The sequence below is a fragment of the Peromyscus maniculatus genome, chromosome 21 (genome assembly GCF_049852395.1).
Source record: "Peromyscus maniculatus bairdii isolate BWxNUB_F1_BW_parent chromosome 21, HU_Pman_BW_mat_3.1, whole genome shotgun sequence".
NCBI lineage: Eukaryota > Metazoa > Chordata > Mammalia > Rodentia > Cricetidae > Peromyscus > Peromyscus maniculatus.
In genome coordinates, this window is record NC_134872.1 from 71208001 (window position 1) to 71228938 (window position 20938).

A 20938-nucleotide genomic window follows, 5' to 3' on the forward strand; every position below is an offset into this window, starting at 1 on the left:
CTACTCTGTTCTCAGCCTAGGGAAGTGTTGCTCACTAGGATGCAGCTGCAAGGCTCCTGGTAGAGGTGGGCTAAGGTGGCTAGGCTCTCTGTTACCGAAGCCTGAAGGAAGGGGGAGGAAAGCAAGTGAGGGAGCCATGGATGGTGGTAGGCACAGACTCCCTCCCACCTCCCAGAGTATACAGGTAATTGGCATGTGAGCTAAGGGATGGGCTCCGTGTTATTTCTGGGTCTCAGCATCCCCCCTTACTAAACTGAGGGGCACAGGAGGCTAATGAGGAGCTACATAAGCCTACACCTCCTACACCACCTTGGAGGACCCTCTCCACCAAAGCCACTGAGGGCTGAACACACAGCCTCACCCCAACCCCTAGCACTCTCCTGCCTGGGAGAAGTGGCAGCGTGTGCCTGTCATGCCACTGCCTCTGACAAAACTCACATGAAAACAATCAGAATATGCAACACAAGTCAATCTTTATTGAAAACTGCAGTATTAATACATAACAATTCCTGTTACAATAAACGTGCTTTTAAGGATTTTAAATCTGAGCTCATCTACTCATCAGATTGCATAAAAAATTAAAACAGTATGAATTTACATTTAATTGAACTGGCTCGGGATGGACAGTCTGCCCATTCCTATTGTATTGACACGTAAGTTCAATGAAGAGGCAAGGGATGCCTTTAACACTGGAAGACAATGCTGACTTAGGCATAAAAAAAGTACCAAGAAAACAGTGTAAAAAAGAGTATTTAAAAATAAAAGTTTAAGAAAAGAAGAACCTTTTCTGTTCAGTCACAGCCTAACAGGCTCCTCGGGACCTCCAGCTGCCACACTAACCCTGCTGGGAGCCAGTCCCCAGTGTGACCTAAACTGGTCTATTATACTGCCAACAGTCTGCACCAGAGCCACCCACTGCCCTTCCCTGGGAGCTGCCTGCTATACCAATCAGGTCCTCACCTCTCATGTACAACTACTGTAGTCCCTAGACAGAAAAGCTGCTACCTCCCATCCCATAATTCTAGTAAGATTTATTCCACAGGTTTTCTGTTCTCAAATGAAGAGGGGTAGGGAAGAAAGGAATCCTCTAAGACATGGGGAATTATTTTAACTGTTCCTACAGAAACCACATTATCCTTTCTGGGTATCTATCAGTCCATCAACGTAGAAGACTGGGCAGGATAAGCAACTCAGGAAACACGCAAACCTGGGAGGTGCGCTGGACAGGAGCGTAGGCTCTGCATGCCACTGCTCGGCCAGCTGCACTCCTGCCCTCCAGCAACCCTCAGAAAGCACCAGAGGAAAGGACCAGCAGCTGCCACAATTGCCAGTGCGCCCTAGGAGGTCCTGTGCATCCAGCAGAGGTATACCACAACTACAGAAGTCAGCTGCTGAATGAGAGGAGGTGGCCCAGTCAGTAATACTGTACTCCAATATTCAGAAAGGAGAGCTGAGGAAATGGGAAGCAGCCCCAATGGTTAAGGCTTATGCCAGCCAGCCTCTCTCAAGCACAGGCCCTCTCACAAAGGTCCAAGTGAGAGGCCGGTGAGCTCAAACTTCCCCAATGAGTTTCCTCTCACTGTAGCATGCCCAAGAAACACCCAATCTGTTCCTCCAGCCTCCTGGCACTGCAGGCTAACAGAACCAGATGCAATGACACCGGTGCACGGCAGAGGAAAGGTGGGCACTCAGTAGCCAGTCCAGAACTGAGGACCTCCCTCCTGCCAGAAATACCGCCTCTGCAACAAGCACAAGCTGCTCTCCAGTGTGCTAACTGTGGGCTGACAGCCACTCAATGGGTCTTCCAAGGAAGACCACAAGACAGGAGACATGTTCTGAAGCACACTTCTTCCATGTAGCCTGTCACCTAACTAGCCCACTCCTGATGGTGGCCCTACTTCTCCGGGAGCTCGCAGGTTCCTTAACACTCAACAACTCTACCCAACTTTAAACTGCAAACAGCAGCAGCAGCAGAGGAAGAAAGATCCCTAGCCTCAGGGGAGGCAGCAGAGAATAAACTTAAAAAATTATATATCTATCCTTAACAATGATGTCAAGTTCAGATATCAGGCCCTTTGCCTGCCAGTATTACCTTCTAAAAGAATTCAGCTGAAGGACTCTAGTTGGGAATGTTAAGCACATAAAAAGCACACTTTCTTGGAATGTTCCTCAATGTTTTTGGGATAACTATGCAGCTGTGTAATAGAATACTGACCCAAGTTCTGTTCCTTAATTTTACTGAAACTGAATGCTGTTGAAATCACCACCTGTGATAGTTTGTTATTTTCACCTGACAGATGAGATCTTTCACCAGCAAATTCCACAGCTGATGTCCTAACGGTTTCAAAACAGAAAAGACTTCCACACAGATGCGTTGTATAATACAGAAGTATCTGATAGTCACTCAATTCAATTTGAAAGAAAAGGAATGATGTGTTAACAGTTACAGGGCAAGTGTGTGAAGCTGATGTAATCAGCAGGAGGGGATGCCACCCCACTTTCCTTTCTCCTGAGAACTCAGGGCCCGTGGAAACACACACTGTGTTCAGCTGCAAGCAGACCCAAAGACTTGATAACTTCCTGTCGTAAGCAAATAACTCTACCTTTTAGAGGCAGGGAGATAGATACGTTTAGTTGGGAGTGTGTGAGGAGACTTTTTCAAACACATGCAAAAATCACGGGTACATTTGTTCCACTGATCTTTGATTATTCACTTGGAAAAACCACCTTCTGTCTGTTGGGTCCAGGGGAAACCTTGGATCCAGCCACATTGCAAACCATCCACAAGGGTGGGAATCCCAACATGAAGTACAGGTACAAGCTGTGTGCCTACATCAAATGTTTCTGTCTCTGTGCACTGTGTGCTTTCTTGTTACTTACACACACACACACACACACACACACACACACACACACACACACACGGTTAAGTGCTCATGAGGTGATTAAACATACTCATCCATAAACATTCTATGTTCATGGACATTAGGAATGAGAACTCTTCTGTTTACACTGATCCATGCAGAAATTTTCCAAAACTCCTTAAAAAATAAAATGCTAAAAACAAATTATGAAGAGCACTACTATAAAAATAAGGTTTCCAAAGTCTCACTGTTCAGATGACCCACCCTCTAGCCAAGTTGATGGCTAATGAGGCAACCTCCACACCAACATGGAAGCCCTGACCTAGCTGCCAGAGACAAGCAGCCTTCCAACCAAAACCCCAGCACTTCAATGGGGAAAAAACAAAACACACCCCCACTTGACAGACTCCAGAGTGGTCCTCATGCCTTGCCCTTCTGACCCTCACTGAACAGAAACTCTCACAGATTCAAGTTGGGCATATACAGGCAAAAAGAACCTTCTTGATTTCTTATGTACATGCTCAGATTACACACTCAAAAATCTCTCCCACAACAGATCCGGACAGGCAAGCGCAGTCCAAAACGGCCTGGCCCTTTCCACTCTCCACATGTGCTCGGTGCTGAGTGCCGTTAGCCACACAAAAAGATGGCAAAGGAGGCTCACAGGACATTTATGCAGGCTTTCTAGGCCCCACCCCAGCTAGACAGAGGACAGGTCATCATCAGGTGAACCTGATGACCCCGGGACAAGCTACATTACTTCTACATTTTTAGACATAATCACAGCCCTGCTTCTCTACAACAAACACGAGGAACTAACTTAAAAATACACTTATTCCCTTTTAACCAGTCTTAAATATACAACATTCTCCACAGCACACAGCTGAAGTCTCTGCCCTTCTTTGTGGGGTGAATACAGCAGTGCCTATGTGTTTTTAGCAGACTCAATTATTTTTCCAGGGGAAAGAAAGGGATGATTCCCTAAGTGAAATAGAGCAAAAGACACCTCAGTGTGGCTGTTCCTCTCTGACGTCTTCCCTCTTAGGAAGATAGTTTAGTTCTGCACTGGACTTTCCCAACAGACACCCAAACATTGTCCTGTAGACACACAGTGGAAATTCAGCCGGCAGAGACCCTGCTCTATTGACACACAGACCACCCTTCACCCCAGCTGTACTGGCCACCCAGCGCTCCTATTTCCTGATAGGCTTCAGGTACATGCCTGCTTCTCAGACCACATGTCAGCTAGAATGAAGGAGGGGACCCTACTATACCTGCTGCTGCTCTGCTGCCACCAGAGACTCACACTCTCCCAGTCCCTGCAGCTCCCTCCAGGTTCGTCAGTGCCAAAAAGAAAACAGGTCGCTGAAAACTACAAGTCTGTGTCCCTAACTGGCAACCCCCATCACCCCAAGAATCCCTCCAGTGCTCGATGCTCCTTGAGGACACTCACGTGCACACGTGTAACTGGGAGACCGGGCACACACTACAACAGCACATGAGTGACACAGGCTGCAGAACAGGGCCAGTCCTCTGGGTTTTGCATATGATGGTTTTGCATCAGTCACTGCAGGTAGATTGAGCAAGCTTTGTTTCTGTGTTTGTTTTTATAAACATGCATTCATCTAGATAGGATTAGAATAGAGTGATACTCCCTTTTTATCATTACAGTTAGCTACAAAATGTGCCAGGCAGTCCACAAAACAGGATTTGCTTTAAAACCAACCCCCAGAGTTAGCTGGAGACTAGCGAGCTGGGGCCTGCTGGGCTGGGCCGCAGTCGTGTTTAGCTAAGTGTCGAGAGCATTAAGAAGAAAGTCCTGGTTGGAGGCACAAGGCCTGCAGCACCAGCTGTGGAACTCAATGAAGTGACTGCACAGCTCCATCCTCAAACCTGGGAAAGAACGACAGACAGTCAGACAGGCACCTCTGCTTCAACTACTCCAGAGGGCAGCAGTAGCCAGAACTGCTGCCCCTGGTTCCCCTACCTTACAGACACACCTTGCACAATATGCCCCCATTGTTAACTGGAACCCTACAAACTGCAGCAAACACAAGGGTGATACCTTCCCATTACAGAAGCAGCAAGATGCAGTAGGAACAGCTTAACACTCAATGGCTTCCTTTCTTCCTCTGCTTTGGGACATCCCAGTAAGAATAAAAACAGAAAGCTCTGCACTGTCCCCAAGTAAAGAGTGGGTGCGCCTTTCTCTTAGTGCTTAGCAAGAGGGAATCTCAATTGAGGACCTGTTGTGTCAGGCTGGCCCGTGCACATGTCTGTGTGGCATTTTCTTGATTGCTAATTAATGAGGTCTGGTCTGGAGGTTGATTCCTGGGCTGGTGAGCTAAGATGTATAAGGAAGGTAGCGGAGCAAGTCGGTAAGCAGTCATCCTCCATGGTCTGTGCTTCAGTTCCTGCCTTGGATTCCCATTACGGTGGACTGTAACTGTAAGCCGGACCAACCCTCCCTTCCCCCAAGTTGCTATTGCTCAGATTTATCACAGGAACAGAGAAGCAAACTGGAATAGTGCTTAAATCTGAGGTCAGTTTTCCATTTCCTCAGGGAAATGCACCTTCACCAGGACCCAGCCAGCCAGCATCCTTCACTAGTACTTACATGAATTTGCAGGGTAATCACCACTGAGGGGGCACATAGCTGTAGGTGGGTGTTCCTGGGGCTCGGTATGTAGGGACAGTGACTGGGTGAGGGGCCACAGGAGTTGGAGAATGAGCAGTCAGCAGGGTACCTGGAAGAAAGAGAACACTTCACACAAAAGACTTAGGTGATCTCTCCTGCAGAGCTCCACCATGTGGCCTCTGAAAAGCACATGACTTGGATTCCTTGTGAGGGAGACACAGGGGAAGAGGAATGGTCTTGAACCAGAAGGGTCAAAACTCTGAACAGATTATCCCCAAGTGCTGAACGGCATTATAAGCACAGCAGTTGGCGATCATAGTATGCACACTAATTTTGGCAGATTACATGGCTATAAAAAGAAAAAGTAAGTATTACTCCTCTTCAAAAGGAAGGAAATCCTGACACAAGAAACAGAAGTGAACTTGGAGAACACTGTGCTAAGTGAAAAAGCCAGTGAGGTAAAGGACAGTGTGTGTTCCTACTTGTATGAGGTTCTGAAGATTGTCAAATTCAGAGACAGAACACAGAATAGCGGATGCCAGAGCTCGGGGAAGGAAAAAGAGAGCATCTGTTTAATGGGTACAGGAGTTTTCAATTCAGGGTGAACACTCTGGAGACCTGCTTCAGAGTACTCTGGAGACCTGCTTCAGAGTAACGTGGGTATACTTAACACAGTTGTACACTGGAGGGAGGGAGGGAGGGAGGGGAGGGGGGGGAGGGAGGGAGGGAGGAGGGAAGAGAGATAAGAACAGACACACACATGAGGAGGAGGTAGGAAGGAGGGTAAAGAAAGAACATGATCATATGCACAAGGGAGTTCTAACTCCATGAACATGTACACTCCACAATGGCCTGCATGACTCTGAGGTTAAACCACACCCCCACAACTCAAGGTGGGGTAAATGCTTGCTGCTCACACCCCCTCCTCCGGGAGCTGTCCCCAGGCAGGTGGCAGCAGTCTGGGCTAGCCTTCTACACTTTAACAACAAACTCAGAAAAATCAAATGGCGATTCTAAGCAGAAGTAAACAGAATGCCACAGTGCTATGTCTGACATGATTTTCTTATGCTGAAGTCCAGAACACTTTTTTATGGAATGGCTTGATTTTTTTCCCCCTTCTTAAATCCTAGTCATGGAGAACAAGTGACCTTGTGTGGAAAACGTAAAGGCAGCTACATATACTGAAAGGTCAAGAGGTGAAGTCATCTTTAGGCCTTCTACCAAATCCCAAGGTTCCATGGAGGTATGCCCCACCCCACTTCCCTGATTCAGTTCGTAACTGGCCCAGGGTTGACAAGCAGCTACCCCTCTATCAACACGAAGCCAGCTTTCTTAAACACGTCCTCATACTGCAACACGACCAACAGAGACAGCTGGCCCATCTGGAATACAAAGTACCTACCCTGCTGCTCACTGGAGATGGAGCCAAATGAGGGTTACCTGAGACTCCTCATTCCTACTGCCAAGTGACCACCCAGCTCCCTAAAAAGTGCGCTGTTCAGTTATGCTCCACAGTGGAGAAGGTTACTTGACTTGCTCATGAAAGGAGAAAGGGAAGAGGGGAGGGGCAGTCCTTCCATACAACTGAAGCCGTGAGAATCGAATGCCAAAGGTCAGAACTTCAAGGACTCTCCCCATTTCAGCCAGCTCTCAGGCTGCCGCAGACTACACCCACCAAGAACTAGGACTCACCTGCTGACATGGCCATTGTGGTTCCAGCAACCATGCCCATGGTGACCCCGCTGCCTCGAGGAGGAGGGATGGGAGCAGGGTAGACAGTGGCTGGCATGCCATTGGGCTGCACCACCGTGGTGTGGTGAATGACGTGAGGGGGTGCTGCATACAGAGGCTGTGTATAGTAGGTGCCTTGCTGTGGGGAAAACAGAGACAACTGCCAGAGGGTCCCAGGGCTGTAGGGATGTGAGGGAACCAGCCCTCCCCGAGGTGCAGGGCATGCCCAAGCATACCTGGGCATACGGACTCTGCTGGGGGTAGGCACTTCTCACCGGGTACACGGCCGTCTGGTAGGGGTTGGGGGAGGAGGAGTATGGTGGCACAGCTCCGCTGGTTGGGGAACAGGACACTTTGTAAGGTGTACCAGGAGTGTAGCCTGGAACAAAGAAGCGAAAAGCCTGAGTTCACCCGGCCAATGCCAGACAAGGACAACTGCACAGGGAGGAGCCAGGGCTACTACCAATCATTAATTAACACAGTGAAGATCTGTTGACACCGTAGCCCTGTCTCTCTCTCGTGAGACCTAGGTGTCTTAGCTTTGTTGCAAGTATGTGTGTATAGTGGTAAGTTCTGTAGACCAGCTATGCACAGAAGAACCTGTCCTGTCTTGCTGGCATAGGAAGTGTGATAGCCTCCCTCGGCTAAACTGGGCATTAATGGCACATATACCTTTTCACCCTGCAAATAAGGTCCAAAAGTCTATCTTAGGGAAATAAGCATGTACACACAAAAACTTCACTGCAAGCAAGCTTATCTCTATGTTGCTCGTTACAGCAAAACTAAAGAAACCAACCAAACGATAAGCTCAGCAAAGCATTGTAGTATAAAGATGTGAGTCACCAAAGATAAAAAAAAAAAAAAAGCAGATTATGAAACAGAAGACATGAGAAGATGTCAAGGAAACAGTTCAGCAGTGAGAGCACATATTGCTATTCTAGAGGACCCAAGTTCAGTTCCCAGCACCCACAATGGGTCACTTAAAACCACCTTTAATTGTAGCTCCACAGATCCAACCTCCTCTTCTGCCCTCCAAGAGTACTGGACTTACATGCAAAAACCCCCACACAAGACACACACAGCCAAATAATTTTTTAAAAAGAAAAGAAATACAACACATAAAGCTACATGACCAAAAGGAGAAGAGAAAATGGTAGCCCTACAGGCAATCCTTCCAGAAGCTGTATGCTCAGGTGGCAAGAAGGTGAGGAAGCAGCCTGGCTCCAAGATGTGTTCAGAAGCTGAGGAAGGGCTCTAGAAGGGCAGACTAAGCAGCTACTGAGGGAACATCAGACCTATGGGTCTTCCCTAGGGCCAGGAGAGTTCAGACCACAGCCAACTGGCCAATAACCAGACTCCGGTGCATCCATGGAAACCAACTGCTGCTGATACACAGGGCAAGCTCCACGATAACTGTATTTAGTGAAAGCCAGACAGCTGACGGGAAACCCTAGGAAGAGGTCAGTGACTGAAAACCTCAAGGCAGTGGCCAGGGGAAGAAAGTGAGAATGTCCTGTCCTGCTGGAATAGAAGTGCTATGGCCTCCCTCGGCTCAACTTGGCATTAATGGCACATACATTTTTTTCACCCTGCAATTAAGGTCCTTTCAAAAGAATGCAACCACACACTGTGGTGGCAGTGTACAACCATCCAAACACAACAAACACCACACTTGTACTCTGAAGACAGCTTTCAGTTCTCATCAATTCTACCTCTGCACAAGCTTTCTGAAGAGGCCATGGTGGCCTTCACGGTCTTGTTGGTGCAAACTTGTGGCACAGAGTACTCAGCTGTCCATGGGAGTGTCAGAATTACAAGCTCTCATGCTACAGACACATGTCTCAGATGCAAGCAACAGCCCCTAGGGTCCACAACAGAACTTGGAAAGCATGTTCTCCAGCCTTACTCATAAATCTTCATCAACAGGCGACTCTGTGATCCAGACATATAAAACTACTTAGCAATCACTAAAAAAAAACAAACAAAACAAAACAAAACAAAAAAACTTACAATGAATCTCAAACCTCATTGGATTTTCAAAGCGAGACATGAAACAGCATATAACAAATGATCATTTACCTATGTAACAACTGCCCAGTCTACCTAGAAAGGAACAGACATGGCATATATATATTTTGAAATTCCAAAGTTTTAAATATCTGGAAGAAATCAGGAAGGGGAGAGGAAAAGGAAGCCCTTCTAGAATAATGAAAAGTGTCCCAAAATTTTTTGGGTGATAGCTCCACAGTACTAAAATCCAACTGTAAAAATTCATCTAAATACACACTAAATATTTGAATGTTTGCACATAAATTGTGTCTCAATTTTAAAAGAATGAACCAGGCATAAACAATTTTAATTTGAAATTTTAATGTTTTAATTATATTATTAGCAGAGAGAATTAACAACTTCTATAATATCTACCAGTTTTAAATACACCAACTTTCAATACTGGTGCTTTGCCAAGAGAGCCAAATATCCAGATTTCCATCAGGGGTTTTAAAGCAAGTAAGTAGAGAAGAGCACATAGAGACCACCACAGCTTGGATCTTAGGCCCCCAAGGCCCCTGTGGTAAAGGCTGGTCTGCAGGGTGGTAGGACACGAGGTAGAGGCACCTGTAAGAGACAGGGCCTAGCAGGGTCACGAGGGGCATGCTCGCTCTCCAAGTGGCTGTGGGATCTATCCACAGGTAAGTGCTTTGGCTTCATGATGGTATATGCAGTTTTAAATATGCTCAGCTTAATTATATGCCAATTATACAGCGTATTTGTAAACCATTTTTAAGTCAGGGAAAAGCAATTTAAGATTCTTCCAGTTCAGGTTCCAGTGACACCGAAAGGGGAAGGTCTAGGGCAGCCCTAACCTGTTACTCCAAGTGAAAACTCTCATCATGAGAAGAGGAAGCACCCACCACTAGGCCACGCCACGGAATCAGGACAGCATCTGTCCATCTGTCCGTCACAGACACGGAGCCAGGTCCTGCTGTGGATGACTTTTAGTAGCAAGCACAGGGAAGCAGAACACTCACAGCAATGCCTACGCAGGAGAGGGAAACCAACTCCGAGTGGGGAGCAAGGCTCATACAAAGAAAGGGACTGTGGGGGCTGGGGCAGGGAAATCAAGCCCCTCCCCGTCAAACCAGTTCTTCACTGACCACAAACAACCACGACTGACAGAACAATCACCTCACAGTTGGCCTTGCTAATAACTGACTCCCACTCAACCGTTTCAAGCTAGCTTCTGCCCCATTATTTCCACGAACCTCAACTGAGCCATCTTGCCAGAACTTACAATTTCGTAACCCCTGCACTCTGAAAACTGAGGCAGGAGACTGTGGATCTGAGGTCAGTATGGGTGCATTACTTAAAACCAAAAATACAAAAGGGAGAGTGAAATCCTGAGGAATCACTAATATCACATGAAGGAAATATCAACACTCAATGCTCAAGCATGTCACACTTTGAGAACAGATGCTAGGTGTTAATCTGGGACCACATTAGAACTTGTAGTGCTAGTCAGTTTCACATGGCCTTAAAAAACAGGACCCACTTTCGGCACGGCATAATAAAAAAACAAAAATAAACACCCATGATATACATGGCACATTTGGAAACTGGAGCACTAATAATAAATACTTTAGGTATGATGATAGTATTACACATGCTTTAAGAAATATTTCTAAAAATCATCAACATGATGTACGAGCTGCTTCAAAACACCACAGGAAAAGCAATGGCAGTATAGATGAAATCCCAACTCGGAGCTGGTAGCAATCAGAGCCAAGGGGTTGGGGAAGCAGGGACTGCACTCTCACAAGCGTGGGTATGCACCTGAAATTGCTTCTAATGAAAACTCTAAAGAGGTATAACACTACATCTAACTCTTAGCACTCAGGAAGCTGAGGCGAGAGGATGGAGAATTCAAGACTGGCCTAGGCTACACAGTCCGACCCGATTCATTACATCAAGCATAGGCTGGAGAGAATGCTCAGGTTAAGAGCACTGGCTACTCTTACAGAGGACCTGGGTTCAGTTCCCCACACTCACATGGCAGCCCATAACCAGCTCTAACTCCAGTTCCAGGGGATCTGACACCCTCTTCTGGCCTCCTCTGGCATTGGGCACACACATGGTGCACACACACACATGCAGGCAAACACTCATACACATGAGTGTTGAAGTCTCCAAGGCAAACAACAAACAAACAAACACAAGGGTCAGAACACAGCTCAGACGGAGCACTTGCCTAGCATGTGCAAGACCCTGGGTTCAAGCTCCAGCACTGCAAACAAGAACAGACAAAAATCAGTTTTTAAAAAAGGACAAAGGTTTGTTTTAAGGTTAGGCAAGCTGTTACAGATTTAAAGGAGGCAAAAGATATAAATTCAAATTCATAAACAGATTCAATATGTAGCATTAAGTCGATCTTCATTCCAAATACACAAAAATATTGGCCATTTCTCAGTGTGAGGCCTTCACAATCCTAGGGGCAATGGCTGATAGACCTTAAGTCACTATCCAGAGCACTATTGGGAGGTGGGGTACAGGTGCAGGAAAATGGATTTTGTTTGGGGGGGGCTCTAAAACATGACTCCCTCCTAATCTCTTGGGAAGCTACTGAAGGAAATACCCAGCAAAAGCCAGTGGGAACTAAGAAAGAGGGCAAGGACTGAAGAAAAGTAAGGCAAGAGTCCCAGGCTTCTGCACAAGAGTGCCCAGATTAGGACTCCGGCCAGGGCATGAACAAGGGCTTCCACAGCAGCTCCCAGAAAGCACAGGACTGAGATAGCCTGTGGGCCAGAAACCCCAAGAGGTCCTGACAGAGGTCAAGAGTCCTATTTATTTAGCCCCGAGAGGCACAAAGTGAACGAGGAAGAAGAAGGCATATCCGTGGCATGATCATGATTAGGAAAGGGCAGGCGCGTAAAGAACTACTAGAGCCTTGTCACCCACAGGAACAAGTCCACAAGGACGGAACAGTACCACTGTCACCCAGGAAGAGCCACCACAAAATGACAGCAGTAGAGTCCAGTGGGGTCTGGACAGACAGGCCTTCAAACACAGTGACAGCAGCAGACTCACTCACTCCTCCTCCTCCCTTCCTGAGACACAGTGTCACACAGCCCAGGAAAACTTAAATCCACCGTACAGAAGACGACTAGCCTTCATTTCCAATCCTCCTGCCTCTAGCTCCACAATGAGCCACCACTCTAAGTTTATGTAGTCTGGGATTTGTGTACACTAGAGAAGCACTCTACTAACTAGGCCACACCACCCCCAGCCCCTTGCTTTAATGTCAAAAGCTTTCTAGAAATACACACATCCTAAGACTCCGGGCACACACACCTTTAAGACAGAAAGGCTCCTATAACCTGCAAGTAGACTAGGAAAAAGGGGTGGGGAGATGGTTTGGGGTGCAGAGCACTCACTGCTCTTGCTCAGGACCCAGGTTCACCCTAGCATCCACGGGGCAGCTCACAAGCACCTGTAACTCCAGTTCCAGGGTCTCTGGTGCCGTTTTCCAGCCTCTGTGGGCACCAATCCACAAAAACACACCTCTAACCTAGTGCTACACACAATGAGCTCCAAATGAACCAAGGCCCTAAACATACCAGCCAAAACTGCTGGAAGGAAAGGCAAGAAAATCATCGCTTTCGGCAGGTTTTCAGGATATCAGAAATGTAATCCACAAAAGAACAGAATGATAATCTTACCAAATTTTTAAAACTTCTGCTCTGTGAAAGACATCCAGAAGGGGAAAAAACTAGGAGAAAAACCTCTGTAATCATGAATATGATAAATTATTCTTAAAAACCCAGCAACAGAACAAAGTTGGTCTCTAAGCAAGTCAATAGTATATCTCACTTCCAGCTACTCAGGAGGCTGAGGCCCAGGAGTTCAAGACACCCCAAGCAGGGAGAGCAGGAACACACACACACACACTGGAGAGCAGGCTCAGTGATTACAACTCCACACTGCTCTTGCACAAGATCTGGGTTCGGAACCCATATTAGGGAGCTCACAACTGCCTGTAACTCCTGATCCGGGATCTGATGTTCTCTCTGGCTTCTGGGGCATGTGCACACACAACAAAGAAACTCACACAGGAACACATACACATAATAAAAAATAAACAAACAACAAAACAAAAGTTAAGAGCACTTGCTACTCTTGTAGAAGACCCAGGTTCAGTTTTCAGCATGTACACAGTGGCTCACACCACCTGTAACTCCAGTTTCAGGGGAACCAACACTCTCTTCTGGCCTTTGCAGGTACTTGACATGCAGGTGGTACACATATACATGTAAACAAATGCTCACACAGAAAAAAGAAAAACAAATCTCCAAACAAAACCTGTAAAAATAAAATCACTGCCTTAAAAACAAACTTAGTAACCGATACAATGTTAAAGATACACATATCTCCCTCCTTTTGGAGGGTGTGAGGAAGGATTGAACACACCCTTGCACAAGCTGGCAACTGCTCCATCACTGATTTTATCCAAAGCCCTCATTCTATTTTTTAAATTAAGTATTTATGTATTTTTAACTATGTGTTATGTGTCTGCACCCATGTATGCAGGTCAGCATCAGATCCCCTGGAGCTACAGTTACAGATAGTTGTGAGCTGCCTCACATGGGTGCTAGGATCTAAGATTTGCAATGGTAACAACTGCTCTCCACCACTGAACCATCTCTCCATTTTAGTCCCTCATTCACTATTTATAAGAAACTGAGTCTCTCTAAGTTGTTCAGGCTAGCCTTGAACTCACTCTCTGTAGCCTTGACCTTCTGATCCTTCTGCATCAGCCTCCCAAGTATCTGGTAGACCAGGCCCAGAAGCACAACTCTTTACCAAAGACAGTCAAATGGTAAATTAACACATGAAAAGATAATCAGTGCTACTGTGGTGGCCGTTCAAAACAAAACCACAACTGTAAATCATTAGATACCCACTAGTACAGCAGGAGGGGAAGGACTGATCACCCCAGAGGATTAGAACTGGTCAATGCACAACTGAGGGGAACTCAGAGCAGACACTCTGCAAGACTTTTTGGCAGTTTCTTACCTGCACTAAGAATCAGCTAATCCATCCCTTTGTATTTACTCAACAAAATACATGAAAGCATGTACACACAGATTTATGCTAAAAACATCCAGAAAATTTCACTTGCACAATGAATTTTAAATATAAACCCCAAACTCAAACAGCACACATGCCATTAGCTAGCCAACAGAGAAGCAAGTGATGTTTCCCATATAATGGGCACAACCTAACAATGGAAGGGAGGAAGTAATTACAGGTACAACAGGAAAGTCCAAGTACTTACGCCCAGTAAAAGATGCCAGTCCCAAAATAAAGTACATTCTATGTGATTCCACTTACATAAAAATTCAGAAAACACAACTCATCTATAGCAAAGAAAACACATCTGTGATTCTTTGGAGCCTAGTAAAGTTGAAATGGGCAGAACAAAATGTGTCCAAACAGATCTGTTCACACCAACTGTGACAGGGATACACTTCACAGCAGAAAGGAAATGCACACTCTATATACGTGCAGTTTGTTGGGTGATACACACAAGAGCACTGTTTGAAAGGAAGCTACAGAATGTAAAGGCCTTACCAGGAGAGGGTGCAGAGCTGTTGACTCCCTTGCTGAGTAACACTATGAACAACTGCAGAAGATGTTTCACAGCAGTCTCAATGACAGGCTCAGAGACCAAGTGTGTGAAAAGGAGCCAGACAAAAATCACAAGAGGGAGGAGCTTTCTGGAGAAAGAGGCCACCAGGGGAAAGAGCTAGGAGGTTCAAGTAGAGACTCTTGTCTCCCAGAGATGGGCAACCATTAAGCTTCTGCTGGGTACATTGCCATGTACACTCACATGGCTTAAGTGAGCAGAGACATGAACCTAAGACAAAAAACACTGAAGCAGAAAGACCAAATCCCAGTTTCCCTCTGGGTCTGATCTAAGAAAGGCAGTCAGGCTGGGCCCAGAAGAGATGGGTAAGCTGGCAGACTTTTTGAGTCACAAGTAAGGAATTCACAGGAAGGGCACTGTTGGTTTCTCTTCTACCCAAAGCAATTGTGAGTCTAGAGCTGTATGGAGCAAAGAACTGTCCCAGCGGCCTCGCCAGAGATCTCCCATGAGCCAACACCCTCAAAGGAATCACATTATCCTGAGTAAGTGAAGCCCAAGAGAAGCGGACAGCTCGCACCAGAAGGTGCAGGAGAAAAATCTCACTAAATCTTTATGCAACTCAGAGTCAAACAAACTCTTCTCAATTTTAACCAGCAATTTCTCAAATCTGAAAATGTTCTCATATACTATATACAGAAAACAAAGTTTGCTTTTTAAAATATAACCATAGCTCTGTGAACAGACCTCAATGACAAAACAGTCTTCAGTTCCTAGCACTAAGCCCTATCCTAAGAACAGGTATCTAGCACAAGGAATTACCCATATAGTCCAGAGACTGTGGCGGGAGAATCTGAGAAACTCAGTAAAGCAAAGCTTACGTGTACTGGGGGCTAAGCTTGGATTAAACTCACTGACAGGTTCATTTACGAACGTAGAAAGCCACCCAACCACAAATCCTAGTTCCATACCTCCTCCCCCAGCTACACACAAGACATCTGCCATGCAGTACATACCTGTTTGGAAGGTAGGATTTGCTCCAGGGTACATGTTAGGAGAATAAGCAGGAGCTGCTGCGTAGCCCACAGGAAAACCAGCTGCAGGGAAACACACATCACAATAGCATTCATTATCAATGAAAAAGTGCAGCCACCTGAACACCAGGCCTCCTTATCTGTTTCTAGAACTCCACACACTGTGCTCAAACAAAATTGTCTCTAGTTATCTTCTTTCTTCAGAATTTTGGTAAGTCACAAACGTAACCCAGTCTGTGAGATCTATAATTGAATGCTCACATTCTACAAGAAAAAAAAAAAAAAAAAAAAAAAAAGACTAGGCAGAAACTGAGTCAGCAGTCCACTGTCCAGAATAGCTGAATAGAGGGGCAGATGTGCAACTTAGTGTGGAGTGCACCCTTAGCATGTGCGAGGCCCTACGTTCAATCCCAGGGCCAAAACAACTATCTCAGAACAGTAAGTAGCCGGGCGGTGGTGGCACACACCTTTAATCCCAGCACTCGGGAGGTAGAGGCAGGCAGATTTCTGTGAGTTCAAGGCCAGCCCGGTCTACAGAACAAGTTCCAGAAAAGGTGCAAAGCTACACAGAGAAACCTTGTCTCGAAAAACCAAAACCAAAACAAACAAACAAAAAACAGCAAGTAAAGCCAGGTGTGGTGGTACACATCTTTAATCCTAGCACTGGGGAGGCAAAGGCAAGTAGATGGCTGAGCTCCAGGCCAATGAGGGCTACATGCACCATGACCCTGTCTAGATGAAAGGAAAAGAATAGCTAAGTCATAATTTTAAGCATAAGGAAAAGAAGGGAGAGGAAGAAGGGGAGAAGGGAGAAAGAATCCAAGATGGAGTCTCCAAATCCCAACACCCCAGAATCACATCATTTGTAAGTCAGCCCGAGTCCCAGCATCATGAACTACCTCATTACTCTTGCCTGGCTTCACTGCACAAAGTGGAAGAGAACCAGGGTTCAAAGTGAGCTTGGACCCACCCTAGAGCCTACTTTTCGCTGATATGGAGATAAGTGTTTTAAGGCCACACATTCTCAGTGACTGCAAAGACAGAGTCACAGTATGGTATTTAAAAGTTAGTGATGTTTGTTCTTGTTCTTAGGCACTGTTTCAAACTCCCAAATTCATTTTAGGCTTCAGGCGTCTTTACATTTCTCAAGTTCTAACCCCCAGTTCAAGGTGACCAGTTTGGAGCCCAGATCATCAATACCATTATACTCAATTCTTACTAAAGGGGCTCTAACTAACCTCAAAGATACTCAGAATGGGAAAACACAACCAGAATCCATATAAAAGCAAGATCATCTGCTTGCTTGCTTGCTTCCTTCCTTTCTTTCTCCTCCTCCTCTTCTTTTTTTTTTTTTTTTTTTGGTTTTTCGAGACAGGGTTTTTCTCTGTGTAGCTTTGCACCTTTCCTGGAACATGCTTTGGAGACTAGGCTGGCCTTGAACTCACAGAGATCCACCTGTCTCTGCCTCCCGAGTGCTGGGATTAAAGGCGTGCGCCACCACTGCCTGGCCTGTTTTCTTTCTCAGAGACAGGATCCTCCTGCCACTGCCTATGGAGCATTGGTACTTACAGGCACGTACCACCATACCCTCCTGAAGATGACTTTTTTTATTTTTTAAATTTATATGTATTTCTCCACATGTGCCTGTTTGTCTGTATGTGCAGTCTATGAGTCCAGGTGCCCTTAGCGGTGAGGAGGCGCTGTCAGATCTCTGGTGCCAGCAGACATTACGAAAGTTATAAACTACTACTTGAGTGCTAAGAACAGGACTCAGGGTCTCGCCAAGAGCAGCAGCAAGTGCTCTTAAACCTCTGACCCTTGTCTCCAGCCTCAAGGTTCCTTTTAATAATATAAACAGTCTTTGGTCAGACTAACCCAAAGCCACAAACACAATCACACAGACACATCAAGTAAGATATTCAACAGAATCCTGCCCTTGTGGTGTCCACCAGGAGAGGGAGCCTCAGACACCCACCTCGCCCTCCTCAGAGTCCAGGATTCCTTGCACCCCCTCCTGCCTAAGCTAATAGCAGGACAGTAGGACAGCAAGAAGCCTTCACACCCTCAGGGCAAAGGACCCAACATACCCAAGCCTTGACTACTAACTACCTTAGGAGGAGCTGTGCTTCTCTTTCCTACCAAGATTGTGCAGGTAGCCAAAAGGTATCTCCAAGGGTGCTCACGATGGAGAGTTTTGCTGATGTTGTTGGGGATTTTTTCTATTTTTTGTTTTGTGAGATATGGTCATGGTCTCATACAGTCCAGGCTGTCCTGAAACCCACCATGTCACTGAGAATGACCCTGAAGCTGTGACTCTTGCCTGGAACTCCCAAGTGCTGGGACTGAAGGCAGGTGGTGTCATAACCCCCTCGGGAATCTCCCAGAGTGAATACACTCAGGGCTCGGTGAAAACTAGGGGCAGAGAACATAGGATCTGATCTACCTTCCAAAGAGACAATCTTTGTGAGTACAGCGTGTGTGGAACAAAACTCAAGGCCTCAACTGCTGGGCAAGCACTCTATCACAGAGCCGAAACCCTGGGAGGGAAGGGTTCTGTGAAGGTTTTGACTAAAGCTCCTTTTCTTCAGATACTTTTAGAAGTGATTTTTTTTTTTTCAGATATTTTCATCGTTGCTGCTGTTGGTTTAAATTTTTATCACATTTTACTATTTTGTGTGTGTGTGTGTATGAGCTCCAGTGTGCCAGGAACTTGCACAAGTCCCTTCTCTCTTTCCATCACATGTGCCTCAGGGATCAAAATCAGGTTGTTGTGTTCAGAGGCAAGCACCTTCTTCCTTCGGCTGGGGCCCCTCTTATGTGGCAGTTCTACTAGGGCAACACAGCCATTCATAAAGCCTTAGCTCAGTGGTTCTCAACCTTCCTAATGCTGCCACCTTATAATACAGTTCCTCATGTTGTGCTGACCCCCAACCATACAAATATTTTTGATGCTACTTCATAATTGTAATTTTACTACTGTTTGCTACTGAATTGTAATGTAAATATCTGTTTTCCGATGGTCTTAGGTGACGCCTGTGAAAGAATCATTTGACACACACACACTACACACCCACCCACAAAGGGGTCATGACTCACAAGCTGAGAACCCCTGCCTTAGCTGAAAACTGGTGCTCTTCTATCAGGGAAAGTTACCTGTGAGCACAGCTTGGGGAAGAGCAGACAGGGTGGTCAGGGAGGAGGGTGCACCTGCTTAGCCAGCCAGCTTAGCCATCCCAACCCCAGGGATCCACAGGGTGACAAGCTGTTAGGCCAGACCATCCTCACATGAAGATCACTTCTTGATATTCTTGCTTCACAATCCAACCTCCCAAAAGCTACCCTGAGGGTCTGTGCTGGAGGGGCCACCACTCCAGCAGGGCACAGCAATCCCTGCCAGGGCTCAGGGATTCCTCTACATTCTTTCTTGCCTTCACACTTGCCTTCTCCAGTCAGTAAGACAATGTGCAGTAGACCAATGTTTTATCAACTTTACTCATTTTGGACATCAAGAGCTGTGATTTTCACAAATATCCTGTGATCAACCCTGAGAGAGCCACTAGAGGCCCAAAGTAAGCCGGATCAAGCAGGATTCATTCACCCACATTGTTAGGATCGCCGAGGGATGGACAGCAGGACAGCCCATCATCCCAGAACACCTGTCTACCTCAGAAGGCTCCCTTCCTCACCACCCCCCAAGTCAGCTGGAAGCAGTTTTTCCAGGAGAAACGATGTCCCTATTCCTATTCACTCGCTTTTTTTTATTATAAGCAAAAAGTCTAGAATGTTAAGATTCTGTACATGTGCAGCATCTTACGTCATCAGTGGGCATTGGCAACTAGTACTCACCGCATGGTCAGGCTATCCCCGCCTTAAAAAAGCTGGACGCAGGACCCCCCCTTCTGTGTTTCTCTCTCTGCTCTGCTCCCCCCTTCTCTCCCCCACCAGGCCTGGTTCTCCACTCTTTCCCTTTCCCTCCCAATAAAGCTCTAAAAACTAACATTGGGTTCTGCCGTGGCCTGTGACTTTTCCACTGGTAACCAGCGCCACCAACCAGCGCCATTTAACCATCACACGGGACAATGCTTAGGCACCAGAGATCCGGTGAGAGGAATCACTTTTTAATGATTTATTTTTGAAAAGCCAGGAAGTGCTACCAACTAGATCATATTCCATAGTTCTCTTCAATTACTGCCACAAAGCTGAGCAGTGGTGGTCCACATCTTTAATTCCAGCACTCAGGAGGTAGAGGCAGACAGATCTCTAGTGAGTTTGAGGCCAGCCTGGTCTACAGAGCTAGTTCTAGAACAGCTAGGGTTGTTACACAGAAAAAAACCCTGTTTTGGGGTGGGCGTGGGGTGTGGAATGTAATTGTTCAGGCTGGTGAGATGGCTCAGAGATTAAGAGCACTGGTTGTTCTTCCAGAGGTCCTAAGTTCAATTCCCAGCAACTACATGGTATCTCACAACCATCTGTAATGAGATCTGGCACCCTCTTCTGGCCTGCAGGCATACATGCATGCAGAACACTGTATACATAACAAACAAATAAATCTTAAAAATCCTCATGTCTCCTTCATAAATCTTCAGGAAACCCTCTGCTCCAGAGCTTCTTACTAGAGTCCACCCCAACTTTCTAATGGTGAGTTAACATGCTCTGAAATTAAACAGAAAACACACCAACAGGCACTTAGTCTAATGCATGGAGTCACACACCTGGTCTGCTGTGACCCCTCTCCACCTCCTGAGGAGCAGTGCTCCTTCTTTACCTGCCCTGCTCCCTCCCTTCAGCCATATGGAACTCACTCTACTTATCACTGTGACCTCAACTGAAAATAGCCCATCTCCCAGGCAGTACAAAAACTTGTGTACTTTGGGTGGCCACTTTGAAAGGCCCTCCCCTGGGCACTGCCTCAGCTGGCTGCAGAATGACAGTAGATCAGACTCTCACTCTTTCCAACAGCGAGGCTGCAGGCTTCCAAGCAGCAAGGATCGGCAATTTTGTCTCCTTGTGCTCCTAACGCTCTTCCTGAAAA

General features: G+C 46.3%; 1 protein-coding gene across 7 annotated transcripts in view; it reads right to left on the reverse strand.

Annotated features, from left to right (window-relative positions):
* Positions 1 to 456: 456 nt before the first annotated feature.
* Positions 457 to 20938, reverse strand: part of Fam168b (family with sequence similarity 168 member B) — a 36104-nt gene continuing 15622 nt past the window's right edge. For 3 of the 7 annotated variants that reach the window (XM_076558461.1, XM_076558460.1, XM_076558462.1), the window contains exons 3-8: positions 15889 to 15969; positions 11480 to 11515; positions 7470 to 7612; positions 7195 to 7393; positions 5482 to 5611; positions 457 to 4757 (exon numbers count right to left, since the gene is read on the reverse strand). In XM_076558461.1, coding sequence (XP_076414576.1) covers positions 5499 to 5611; positions 7195 to 7393; positions 7470 to 7612; positions 11480 to 11515; positions 15889 to 15969 — 572 coding nt within the window. In that variant the 3' untranslated portion in view covers positions 457 to 4757; positions 5482 to 5498. The remainder of the gene's footprint in view (positions 4758 to 5481; positions 5612 to 7194; positions 7394 to 7469; positions 7613 to 11479; positions 11516 to 15888; positions 15970 to 20938) is intronic. The other 4 variants (XM_076558463.1, XM_076558465.1, XM_076558467.1 and 1 more) reach the window with 3 other exon arrangements.